Source organism: Melanaphis sacchari, unplaced genomic scaffold, assembly GCF_002803265.2.
Source record: "Melanaphis sacchari strain LSU unplaced genomic scaffold, SCAv2.0 Contig20_pilon_pilon, whole genome shotgun sequence".
Taxonomy (NCBI): domain Eukaryota; kingdom Metazoa; phylum Arthropoda; class Insecta; order Hemiptera; family Aphididae; genus Melanaphis; species Melanaphis sacchari.
The window spans coordinates 5,354,542-5,367,887 of NW_020271042.1; the positions used below are offsets into that span (position 1 = coordinate 5,354,542).

The following is a 13,346-nucleotide window of genomic DNA, read 5'->3' on the forward strand; positions in this document are numbered from 1 at the left end:
ATAATATTGCTACATTATATAGTTTGTAAATACAAAATATTGAATAAAATGTATAAATTATAAGTAAAATCGTATTAAAAAAAAAAAAAAAAAAAAAAAAAAAACAGAGAAAGTTGCTCTACTATGTAGAAGGTTTTAACTGTTTTAAGTGTACCATTGAGTAGTAGAAACATATAGGTTATTAATGTATGAAGTGTTATATTTGGATTCAATGATAAATTATTATAAAGGACAGGTACGAAAAATAATTCTGAGTGGAGACGGTGTAATACTGTAATAACTTCTATTTCTTAAGATATTTTATTATTTACTTAAATTTTTATTTTTAACTATTTATTACTTATTTTCTTATTATTATACTTCCGCGAGTGTTTCAATTTTTTTCTCGATTTAAAATCTTTTAAGCATAATACAATAGGTACAATAAGTGGTTTTTATGGAATTTCAAAGCTATTAAAAATATGTATGAATAATTTTTTTATAAGTTTATGAAGTTAAAATTTTAACATAATTATGAACATTTTCAAATTATTTTACAATTAAAAATTACTATAATATTTTAAATTACAAGATTCTTTGCAAGTTAATTTTGCAGTGATCTAAGAATATAATAAGTTCGTATTTAATTTTTCTATAGACATTTTAAGTTCAATTTTTGATAAAAAAATAACGATTTTTCCTATTATACGCTATTAATTGTAGGTATTATTTTAGTCGCCTAATTAAAAAACTATCAGTAGCAGGAACTTACACTTTTTGACATTATGTTAATTATTATTTTTTACATATATAATGATATATGGGTATTAACAGAAAAATAAATTTTTAGAAGTATGATAAATAATATAAAATATCCTTAAAAATAGAGTTTCACGCAACATTCCGCTTACAGTCATTTTTCGTATTCGTTAAATTTCAATTTAACACATCTATTACACATTTATGCTATTTATGCTACTCAATGACGAGGTGTACTCGATATCTATTCTACAGAGTGACGACTTCTTTTTTTTCCTATTGATTAATTATGTATTCGAAATTCCTTATAACAAACTATATTCTCTACAATATATCTAATACTAGTTATGTAGTATATATTGTTACGTATTGTTTAAAACCTGTAGATACTGTTATTATATGGACATATTAATATAAATTAATTTTAGATCAACGAGTAGTAATCTGTGGATTGATAGGACCTACCTATCTAAAAACGAATTATCGATAATACTTTAAAGATACTTATCTATCTGTACTATCTGTTGATTTGTAAGCTATAATGTTAGGAGGCAGTTCATAAATTAATTTTTGCGGTATTTTAATGCCAAGTATAACTATTTTATTCGTGACCTTTTTACCGTAAAATTATTGCATGGAATTCAACAAAAAATAATACATCTAAAAATAAAATAATAATTTTAAAAATATGTGTCTATTTACTAGGTATCTATAGTAATAATTTCAAGATTAATTTTAAGAAAAATTTTTTTTCAAAAATGTTACTTCTATACTTTGTAACATATTATAAAATAATGTAATTTTATTAGAATTTTTGAACAAATATTTTTTTAATAATTTCTAATAGGTAACCGTATACGTGAGACAGTTGTAAGAAAAATGTATACCAAAATTTAATTTAAAATTATATCATAAATATATTTTAAACAAAATATCGAGCAGATGCCTACGGATAAATAAATTTCTTGTATGCGAAAAATTAGAAATATTGTTGATTAAATTGGAATAAGTTCTAATTCGTTTTTGTCTTAAAGTATTCAATTATTCAAACAAATTATTCTAATTTATTGACTAAATAGACAGTAAATTACAATTTTAATTTTTGTTTGTATAGCAATTATTTTTACACCGCATTTCTGAACTTATATAAATATTAAAAATAATATCAATAATGTTATGAATTTTATAACCATGACCCTTACTTATAATATTTATATTAAATTTATATTAGTTTTGTGCACAAAAAAAAAAAAAAAAATCAAAACGTGTGTAGATAATTATAAATTTAAATTTAAATTAATTATACATTCCTTTGAATAGGTAATAGAGAAAGTTATTCTGATTTTTGAGACAACTGTAATAAAAAATATTAATAAATTAAATACTTGATAATCAAATGCATCTGCTTTTTCTTATATACAATTTTGTTATGTCATTAAATTGTGATTATATTGTGACCTATTACAAGGAATGAAATGATCTTATTGGCAGTGGAAACAATTTTAGTGGTGACAAGTTGGTAACCTGTTACGTAGGTTTTATAAGATTCTTGCTTTTGAAAATCAAATTAATTTCATAATAACTTTTGATACTACAAAACAATAAGTTTACTAAAAACAATTTCACAATCGATTAGTCAATAACTTGTTTTTATGACAATATATTATATTCTACAAAATTGTTGTACAATTAAATTTACCAGAAATGAATATTTTTAACCTATTTATCATAAGCTCCAATGAAAAAAATACAATTTAACTTGCAGTAATTCCTGCTACATCTATCGTATATAATAATATAATATATAATCATCGAGATCATCATAAGCATCGATCAGATTTTATCTAATTAGTATCATTTATCGTTTTAGTTCTATTATTTGTATTTACTAATTCCAGTATTAATATATTTGGAAATAAAATAATAACATTATATTTATTGGAAATTCATTGTGTTATAAATTATAACTATTAATATAACTAAATATACTATAATTTATTATTAGGTTATTACCTACTTATTATTATGGTATAATACTAATTATGTATTTAATAAATAATTATATATGTTGATGGTGACTGGCGAGCACGAAACAACATTTAAATCATAGTGATATTGCAATAATTGATAGAAATAGCTCGCTCCGTAATATACTCATATATAGATACATTTCAAATTTTAATTCATAAAAAAATACTTTCGTATTTTTTAATCATTAATTAATTTTTTTGTCTGAATTTTTCGTATAATTATTTATTGAGTAAAATTTATATAACTATTTAATAGTATTAGGTGAACAGAATACAACGATTAATGATGGCATAATGGTTACCTACCATCATAATTCTATCAAGCCGGTTTTATCCGACAAAATATTTTACTATAACACCTGATTAAAAAATGTGATAGTACAACTATTCAACAAATGGCTTATAATATATTATTTTAATAATAAAATAAATCAATAACTTGATTGTATCTATACTAATTGGTCTAGATTCTTCTTTCCTCTATCAAACAAGGTAATTGTAATATTTGTTGAATGTTTTTATTAACGACAATCGAACATAAATTTTTATGTAGTGTTAAATACATTTTATACATATAAAATATATTTTTACTTATAATAATATTTTATTAATGTTACTATTATGTATTACTAGTTGCCACAAATGTCACCACGTTTTTGCTTACACGCCATAATATGAACTACTTTACTAGCAAATGTAATAATTTATTGTTGTATTTTAAAATTGGTTTTTTTTTCGTGTGCAGAGATACAAACTGATTAACTTGTGAATTTATAATACTTATACCAATAAACATCAAGCGTTCAATGTTATATCCTAATCCAATCCACCGCAAGCGAACTGCCCATTTTAGTAATCAGTTGGATTTGTCCACAAAGCGAGATTCACTGACGCCGACATGCTCATGAACGAAATGCATTAAAATTAAAATACACCGAGTGTCGTATTTTGTAATATCGTTAATTTTTTCCAGGGCAAAGTTGGGTAATACAGCTACTGTATTATAATAATATTGTGTAATGGGAATATCGTTTGACGCCAACCATATGGATATAAAATTTAAGAAGATTATGAATACTATTTATAATTAACGATTATTACTGCTTATAAGCGTATAACACAATAACACACATTTCACGTTTACGTGCAAGGCATCCGCTAGATTGCGGGCGGACTCGATGGTAAAAAAGTGACGGAAGACGGCTTGCGCGTGTCTAGGAACGCGTGTTACCGCTGCTTGTTGCCGTCTGGTGAACCGGCAACTGCGAACCGATCGCACTATCATAATAATATCATCCATCGCAGTCAGTCGAGCGTGTCATGCCCGACCGGTTATGTTTTCCGGCTCATTATTGCGACGACTACGTAGACGTACAGTTCTGTTTTATCGTCATTCGGTCTACGATAGACGAATTCATGTGTCCGCGTTTATTTACGACATTTAAACAAAAATAAAAACACTCGAAAATCCTTTTTTTTTTTGTTTTATCTCGTCGATATACTCATAGTTTGAACGGCACGAATTTTCGCACCACGTCCTTTCATTGACTAATAGTTTTCCGATTTCCACCGTAAATGCGCGACCTACGCGCCCGATGCACTTCGCCCGACGACGATCTTAAGCCATACCAATGAAACTGATCAAACTGGTAAGCGTTGTTTACGTATACCTTTAGTTCGGCGCGCTTTGACAATAATACGTATGTTGTCTACCATTCTAATTGCGCGAATGTATGAGCTCTGGTTGTATGAAATCTACAAAAGTCCAAGTCACTTGTGTAGTAGGGAGAGAGTTAGGCTCCACAAAATATTTGATGAAAAACAATGTGAATTTTGTTTATAATCAAAGATATTCAAGATCAATTTTATAGAGTATCAGTTCTTCTTACTTAAGTCTTTTCCGTGTTTGCTTCATCTCCATGCGTGAATCTTGTCGACACATATCGTATCAGAATAATGTATTTGTGTAATTATTATCATTGATGGCGGAGATCTAAAAAAAAAAACATTTATTTTACTAAGGATATTTACGCTACCACTAGCAATACAGGAATCATCACTATAAATTATTTAAAGGAAATGTAACCGTTAAAAACGACCACCCGCCAATTCCAGTTTATACATATATATACTGACGTCTGACGTCACTGATTAAAAATAATAGGTATATTACAGTTACTACACTATTATTATTGTCATATTATTTGCACACCATACTTGAAAAGAAAAATACTTATATTATCTCGATGTGTGTGGTAGTGCCGTTTTTTCTCAGTAATTTAATATTTTTATTATATATATAATATATATATAATATTTATGTATAGCTAGTTATACGTTTTAGTCAGTTTACTACTCGAGTTTCAAAGCATCGTATACGATTTTATTTGTTGGTTTCCGTTTTATTTTTTACTACGTTTTATATCTGTTTACTATACGGTGGTCTCTTGTTCTTATACGAGCTATGTTCTCCTGTCCCTTAATTAAATTAATCTGCCTTTATATCCACTTAATTCTGGAGAGGTATCTAACATAATAGTTGTATTGTTGTATATAATAAATATTAATATTAAATATGTTCATACATTTATTAATATAATTATATTCAAATTTAGCTATTAGTGAATCGCTAAAAATCTACATGACGTACTTACTTACATATTATTTTTAAATCGAGCCAGGAAAAACACACTTTTTGATTAAACTATTGTATGATAATGGTATTATTTATCTGAACGAAGTTAGATTTTTATGTTTTCTCACAGGCCACAGTTTAATAAGCAAATAATATATTATTTATATATAATAGTATAAATATTTGTGTATGAATGTACTACCGGTACGAGTGGTACGACTTTCATTCGATATGTATATTTTGCCGAATATAATGTTTTTGATATTATCAAACTGTCTCGATCAATATTATGAAGTCAATATTTCTGTATGTTACGTATAATGGAATTTTTTAAGATCATTTCGAACTATTGATAATTATAATCATAATCCCGGTCATTGACTTTAAAATCTATCTGTTTATGTTTCTTGGCATATCTCGTACTTATGCACTAAAAGTAACAAACATTACCATATAGTTTACACACTATTATACGGTAGTCCTACCGATCAATATTTTTGTAGGACCACATAACGAATTTTGGAAGTTTTCGTGAACTATCAAAATTATATGTACATAATTAATAAAATATAGTAAAATGAATAATAATGAAAACTTCATTTAGATCACTAAAATTATTATTATTTAATATTTATTTAACTAATAACAACAAAAGTTTTTTTGTAATGAACACATAAAATAAATAATATTGGTCTATTCGTTAAAGCTTATGGTTTTGGTGTATTTAAGTATTAATAATTATTCATTTAAAACAGCAAACTATAAAAACAAAAAATACGTATGAACTTTTTTTCCTAAATAATTTTCTTAGTCACATTTTAGTGTATCCATATAGGCCGCTTATTTATTACATAAATAATTTATATTTAACGTTAATTTATTTGTAATTATACAAATGTAATCGTTATATGAGATTTTACGTTTCAATATAATAATATAGTCTATACTGATATACTGTTTAATGTAGTAGTTCCTACGCGAACATCGTGAATTGTGTGATTGAAAATGTAATAATTGTCATATTATAAAGTTATAATGGATAAGAACCACTAATAATAATTCGTTTCCTTATGATTTAATTTGTTCCTAATTTAGATATTTAAAGAGATAATGTATAATTTTATTACTTAAGTATAAATTATAATTGCTTTTTTTATAAACTTCTACTTGTATGAATTAATATGTAATATTTAATTTCTGTTGAATAACCTGAAAGTATATACTAATGGCAGCATTTTTTAAATAATCAATAAATTATTGTTTCAGACATTCCATTGCGTATTTTACAATATAAAACACTATTACTTTTTAATTAATTAAAAATAATTGTCTAACTATAGGTATTTATCATAGCTTTAAGTTAATACATTATACTTGGATATGTAACTAATTTTAATTTATTTTATTTATCAAGTATATTTACACTAATTATTTTAATCAAATGAACTAAAATTTACTATTTTATGTCCCAACTTAATTTAGCGATTTTAGTCTTTTAATTTAAAAATGATTTAAATTTTTTCTATTGATAAGTTTAATAATTATTTATTACTATGGATTGTAAGTAAACTCTATTGCGTATTAGTATAATAAGAATGAAAATTATTTTAAATGAAAACGAAAGAGATTAATAACTGTCTATATAACTATTTTCAATTTATCAATTATACATGCTGGAATGATAGTTTAAAATTAAATTTAAATTCACTTTATGCACATTGATTTTATTAGAGTATTATATATTTTTTTCATTGGGTAATATTATATAAATATCAATAATATTGTGGCCAATTATATATTTATCTAACCTTATGCCTGGAAGTGAAAAAAATTGTGTAACTAAAAAAACGTAACGGTTTTTAGTTTTCCTAATAACGCATTATTTTTTGAAATAAAAACTAATGGGAGTGACATGTAACATGTTCCTAAATACAAATTTGGACTTTTTTGTGTTGAACATTTACAAACACAAAATCATATTTCGTACTTTTCTATCATAAACCATTACTTATTGATATAAATAAATAAACCTAAAATTACGTATCAATAATAACATAATATTTAAAACCAAATTGTTGGCTTTTGAAGTAAAAAAATATTATGTTGGTAAATTAATTCAAATAATTTTAATTAATAATTTAAAAGAGGTATTGGGCACATTTTTAAAACAATTGCCTGTTATATAAATTCAAATTCAAAAACTGTGCCTATTATTTCAGTTATTTGACAGAAATTCTATCTCAGCATATTATTATATCATAATATGTGCATTAATGGAAAAAAGTCAGTAAATGATGAATTTTAAATCACACTTTAATTATATTATATTTTAATATTACTCACTTATGACATACGTTCAGAAATATTATCTAAGTTAAATCATTTTTAATAATAGTTACTATTATAATATTAATTATAGGTACTAGGCAAGACACATAGCCACATGTATAATATGATATATGTCATCTACAATATGTATAATATAGAATGATTATGTTAAATAAGTGTTGGGTTTTGTGGTTTTCGTAGTAAAATAAAATATTTTAATAATATGATGCGCATGTTCGTTGCTTGACATCGATAAATTATATATTATATTATCCGAGGACAAAAGAAACACTCAAGGTATATATAATATTGTTGTTTTTATTTCTACGACTTCCGGAAAATACTAGTCATGAGAAGGAAGACCAATAATGTAATTTTTATAATAGCAGTATACTACGATATCCATTAATGTTTTAATCGGAGCAAAAAAATTACGTATAAGGAAAAATTGCGATGATACTCAAGTAATCAGGTTTTTCGATCATTCAATTAAGCTAATCTGCGAACCGTTAACCTAGTGACCACAGTTGATTATTATGTATACATACAGAGTGATTCACCAAACATGTATATCCTCCTTTTTTTACAATAATGCAATTATTCTAAATCAGATTTATAGAATTTTTTAGTTTATATTTAATGACTGTATTCGCATATATTTGAATTTTTATGCCAACTTAGGAGTGTTTTATAGCAATACAAACTTATTTTTGTTTAAACGAAAACAACTCTTTTTGGCTGTAATTTATTAAGCAATAGAGTTTTTAAAAATGTGAATTTTTTTTGGAAATCTATATGAGTATTTTTTGAATTTTAAACTTTGTGTTTATAATAAATATAATAAGTTTAGAATATGTTAGGGTTAAGGAGTATGTTTGAAAATTATTGTAAGTAATTAATTTATATTTATTACATTTTTTTAATTTCTAAAAATTGTCTAAGTATAATAAGTATACTATGTATTTTTGTAAAACAATTATTTTAAAAACAAAATTTTACAACTTAAAAACTATAATTGTTCGATTTTTGATTTAGACGCTTTTAAATTTTCAAAAATTTAATTGTGCAACAACTTTGTTGTTCTTATTTTAAAAATCGAAATTCTTATTGCCATAGGAGTTCTTTCAAATGGTGTAAAAATCTAAGTGTTCAAAAATATAGTCTTTCAGTCTAATTAAAAATTTTAAAAGTTTTAAAAGGATAAAATGGAAACATGCTTAGTGTTTTACCTTGTCTATTTTTTGTAATAAATATTTGCTGCTATACCGTTTATTGTATAGATACAACCGTGGTAGGAGGAGTATATAATATATATCCAGCATTTGGCGCTAATTTTAATGGGCCATACAAATTGTCGTGTCACAGATTTAAAATTGTACCGATAAAGAAAACAGCCGTAGAAAGAAAAAAAATAATTAAATGTTTAAGAAAAAAAAAAACAAATCGAAAATAGCCTAATCTATAACATAATCTAGCCTAAAATCTATAACAATATAATATCCGTTCAACATTACCCTTATTATAGTAATAATTGTAATGTTAATGTCTAGTAGTAGCCTTGTGTAAGTGCCATTAAAATAAAAATAATACTTAGTATATACGTAAAAGAGAAAATACTTCGTAGGTACCCAACGGAAACAAACGGACGAAACGATAATATTATTGTAAACAGTGCGCGTGCATGTCGAGGTGGTTAACCGAATACTAATAAAACGGCACAGCCGAAAATTCAAGAAAAAATTGCATTTAATTAATATTCCAGTGTGTACTTTGACACGGATGTAAATTAATATTGTACTTTTCCCAAACTTTTGTTTATAGATACCTATACTACATTGACAATCATAATAGGTACACGTCATACAATATTATATTAATATTATTGACTATTGTTGTTTATGCACCAACGACGATGACCCGGAACGTCTTTTCTCGAAGGTTGAGTTGCTATATTCCTGCTGATACGAAGACGGAAGATTGTTATAGGAATTGAGTCGAATTTTTTTTTTTTGAGGGGGATGGTTTTAGACCCGAATTCCTATCAATTAATTGATGCACATATAATTTAATAATAAACTATACATATTAATATATCAACATTTTCCATGAAATGCTTTAAGGCTTTAAATAAATTATAGGAACGTAATTCCTTATTTGAAGGAGTAGTTTTCCTAGTTGTCAATAGTTATAAGTTATAACTTATTATATTGTTATCCTCCGACTTGTCGAATCATGCATTAACATAGAAATGAAAACGTGATGTATAAAGTATAATATTGTTTTTATTAAACATATACTTAAAATACAATAAATTATAGTTTATAAGGTGGTGAACGGTGTTACGACTTACTGAACGTCTCAGACATCCTTAACCATTTTCTGAGCTCTTGTAAAGACTCCCTTTTGTACGATTTTATCATTAAGAATGGTGATCCTGGTGGTGGTAAATTAACCGTAAAAGGCAAATTTTGGGGTCTCGTAATATTCTTATTTCGTATCCTTATCTATAGACATCGAGTTATGACTTCTGCGAGAAGAGACGTATGATAATACTTAAATAATTGTACTATGTTTATTACGCTCTTCGCCCTAACCTCAGCATGCCTGTGCTGTTAATTTTCTTATCAATAATGTCGACATACCATATGAAATGTGTGCTATGGTGTTAAATTATATTATATATGATTCATAGGGTACGTAACAATATCATATATAATACGCATCGTCGCTATTATTGCTAAGACTGCAACAAAAATTCCCTTCATATTATAGTTAAACTGTATACTCGTATGTATATTACGTATAATTTGACCTAAACAATTTGTGATTGATGCTAATAAATAATAATAGTACCTTCACGACTAATAAATAACTTTGAGTGTTTCCCACATAGACGTGGAAACGGTTGAAATTTCATCTGAAAATGTTGTAGGACTTTAACCTATTATAATACGATCAATCAATAGTATAGTACTATAGTGTACAGTACATTAGTACAACGTTATAGTAATAAATAGATATAGCGATCTGCGTTCGTGTTTTGGACACAGTGATTGAGGCGTGTTGTTATTTTCTCTACTATTGTGCATTAACGTTATCAAAATTGTTAGGTACAGAAAAACAAAAAATAAATAAACTCCCATGACGTAATTAATAATTATATACTTACACTGTATGCGAGGTCCGCATTTTAGTGTCATCGAGTTAGGTAGTGGATACTACCCACACAATGTGGACTTCCTATGTTCCGAACATTTTGTTGTTTTTTATATTTCTCATGGTATCAGAAAATATTGGAATTATAGGTGTAAGTGCGACGGAGAAGCGTAACTCATTTATTATTATTTATTTATTAACTTTTTTTTTTTGTGAAAGTGAGTATTTTGTGTTTAGTGTATTCTCCCTTATTATATAGTTAGAATAATAATAATATATGCACGATGTCTAGTTTTACTGATTAGCCATACGAAAGACTATCGAATACATTTATAAAATTTAAAAACAATTCGTATCGAATTTCGTTTATTTATAAAAGTGTTGCAAATATTTATTTTTTTTTTTAACAGGAAAGTGTATACAGTTGACCTTCGATTTATGTTTCAGCAATGTTAGTTTTTTGCATGTTGTACAACAATAATACAGATGATATCGAACTAATTACATACCTATGTAGTGAAGACACTCTAGTCATTTTTTTTATATATATATAATATATATACATTTTTAATAACTCCTATTTGCCAATTTGTATATGAGTTAAGTATTAGCTAAATTTTATGTTAATTTATTTTGAATTCGTTTTTTTTTTGTTTTTCAACAGCAGCGCATTTAAATGATATTAAAAAATTAATTTTTCAGGGAACTCATTTTATTTTAATTGTTATATTTATTCCATTAAACAGAGTGTTTAACCATTTACACTTAACTACTTTAATATATATATATATATATATATATATTCTATGATTATAGTTTAACTGTTCTATATTATGCAACAAATATGTATGTGTGTGTGTGTGTGTGTGTGTTCGTGTGTATTTTATGTTCTGAGTTTTGAATTCCTTTAATAAATATAATTTACGGAAATAATTCTCTGTTTTATTGTATAAAACCCTTGTAAAATATTCGTGCTGTGCTAAATAATCAAGGTAAGCCACATATAGATATATTATTGTTATTGGCAATAACTCCTATAACAGCTTACATAATGCATTACAATTTCAAATCAAGATAACTAATCTAGAAAATCATAAAAATATTGATATTTTCCTTTTGAATTCAATTTTGAATCAATAATATCTATTTCATATTTTCCTAGATTTATATGATAAAAGATTTTTTCAATGATTTTTTACTTAAAAATTTCGTATATACGTAATGTACAGTGCTTCTGGATTTTTTATTGTACACAATTTTAAACACTTATATTATTTTCACACCTATAATAGTTTTACGAGGGATAAGAAAATAATCAAATCATTAATAATTAGATATATTATTGTTGCTCGCTCTAGTACTTAAAATAATTTGAATTCATAGATTTTTTTTTATATTAATCAAATTTTTAAGATAAATGTTAACATTTATACCAAACATAATATTTTATACCTAAAACATTTTAAAAATTGATATGATCATAAATCAATTATAAGTGTTAGTCTTAGTTTTATTCAGTTATGAATGTTATAATTAATTTAACTATAATTTTTTATTTTCTATTTCTCTAATAGTCCTGTTTGCTTTCAATAACAGCTGTACTGCTGCTGCCATATGCTGTATGCGTATGATAATGTAATATAGTTTCTTAAATGAGGATATTTCTAACATAATGTTATATATTATACTTAATATTTTAGACGTTATCCTGTAACGTTTAGAATATATTATTTTTATTGTTCGAGCTAAATATAAGTCAAAAGTACAAAATCAACAATTGACCTGGTAAATTGTAAAAATACGTGACAAGTATTTTAGTCTTTTAACGATTTGACATGCTTTTTTTAAATACCTACCCGGCCCATTTAATTCCAAAAACTCTACGTGCTATAGTGTTATATGAGTAAGTATGTTCACACGTGTATTGGTTTGATAAATAATATAGTTTACACCAAGTGGGTCAGTAGCATGAATAAATTATGTTTATTATTTTTCAAATTCAATACAAAATATTGGTACAGGTCTTCCAAATATAGTCCGGCTGATTATCGTTCAAAACAATAAAAATTAAACAGTTGAATATGCGCTAACCTGTTGGCATATGTGTTATTATTTTTATATATAATTGGATATGATTTTGATAAAATTTTCATAGCTGCAGATATTATGTATATTATCAATGATAATTTATAAATTGTTTAGTGTTTAGAAAAAAATAATAATAATAAAAACAAATACAAGTAGAATTACCTGCAGTATTATAAATTAATTAAAATCTTAAAATATTACTATAAAAATTACATTTTTACTAATAAAATTATTGTGATGAGACTTGTATAATAATATTATCTTTAGTTCCTGAATATATTACATAAACACAACATCTTGTTTTTCGATACCCAATATTATATTCACGCGTTACAAAAACAATTTAATGTTTCTTGTTCTATAAAATACCG

General features: G+C 25.4%; 1 protein-coding gene across 3 annotated transcripts in view; it reads left to right on the plus strand.

Annotated features, from left to right (window-relative positions):
- The window catches only part of LOC112593560 (disheveled-associated activator of morphogenesis 1), a 45,210-nt gene that overhangs the window by 16,180 nt on the left and 15,684 nt on the right, over positions 1 to 13,346 (plus strand). Inside the window, exon 1 of one of the 3 annotated variants that reach the window (XM_025338012.1) lies at positions 4,072 to 4,417. The exons of the other annotated variants lie outside the window; for them this stretch is intronic. Coding sequence (XP_025193797.1) covers positions 4,400 to 4,417 — 18 coding nt within the window. The 5' untranslated portion in view covers positions 4,072 to 4,399. Of the gene's footprint in view, positions 1 to 4,071; positions 4,418 to 13,346 lie in introns of those variants that run through there. 3 annotated transcript variants of the gene reach the window in all.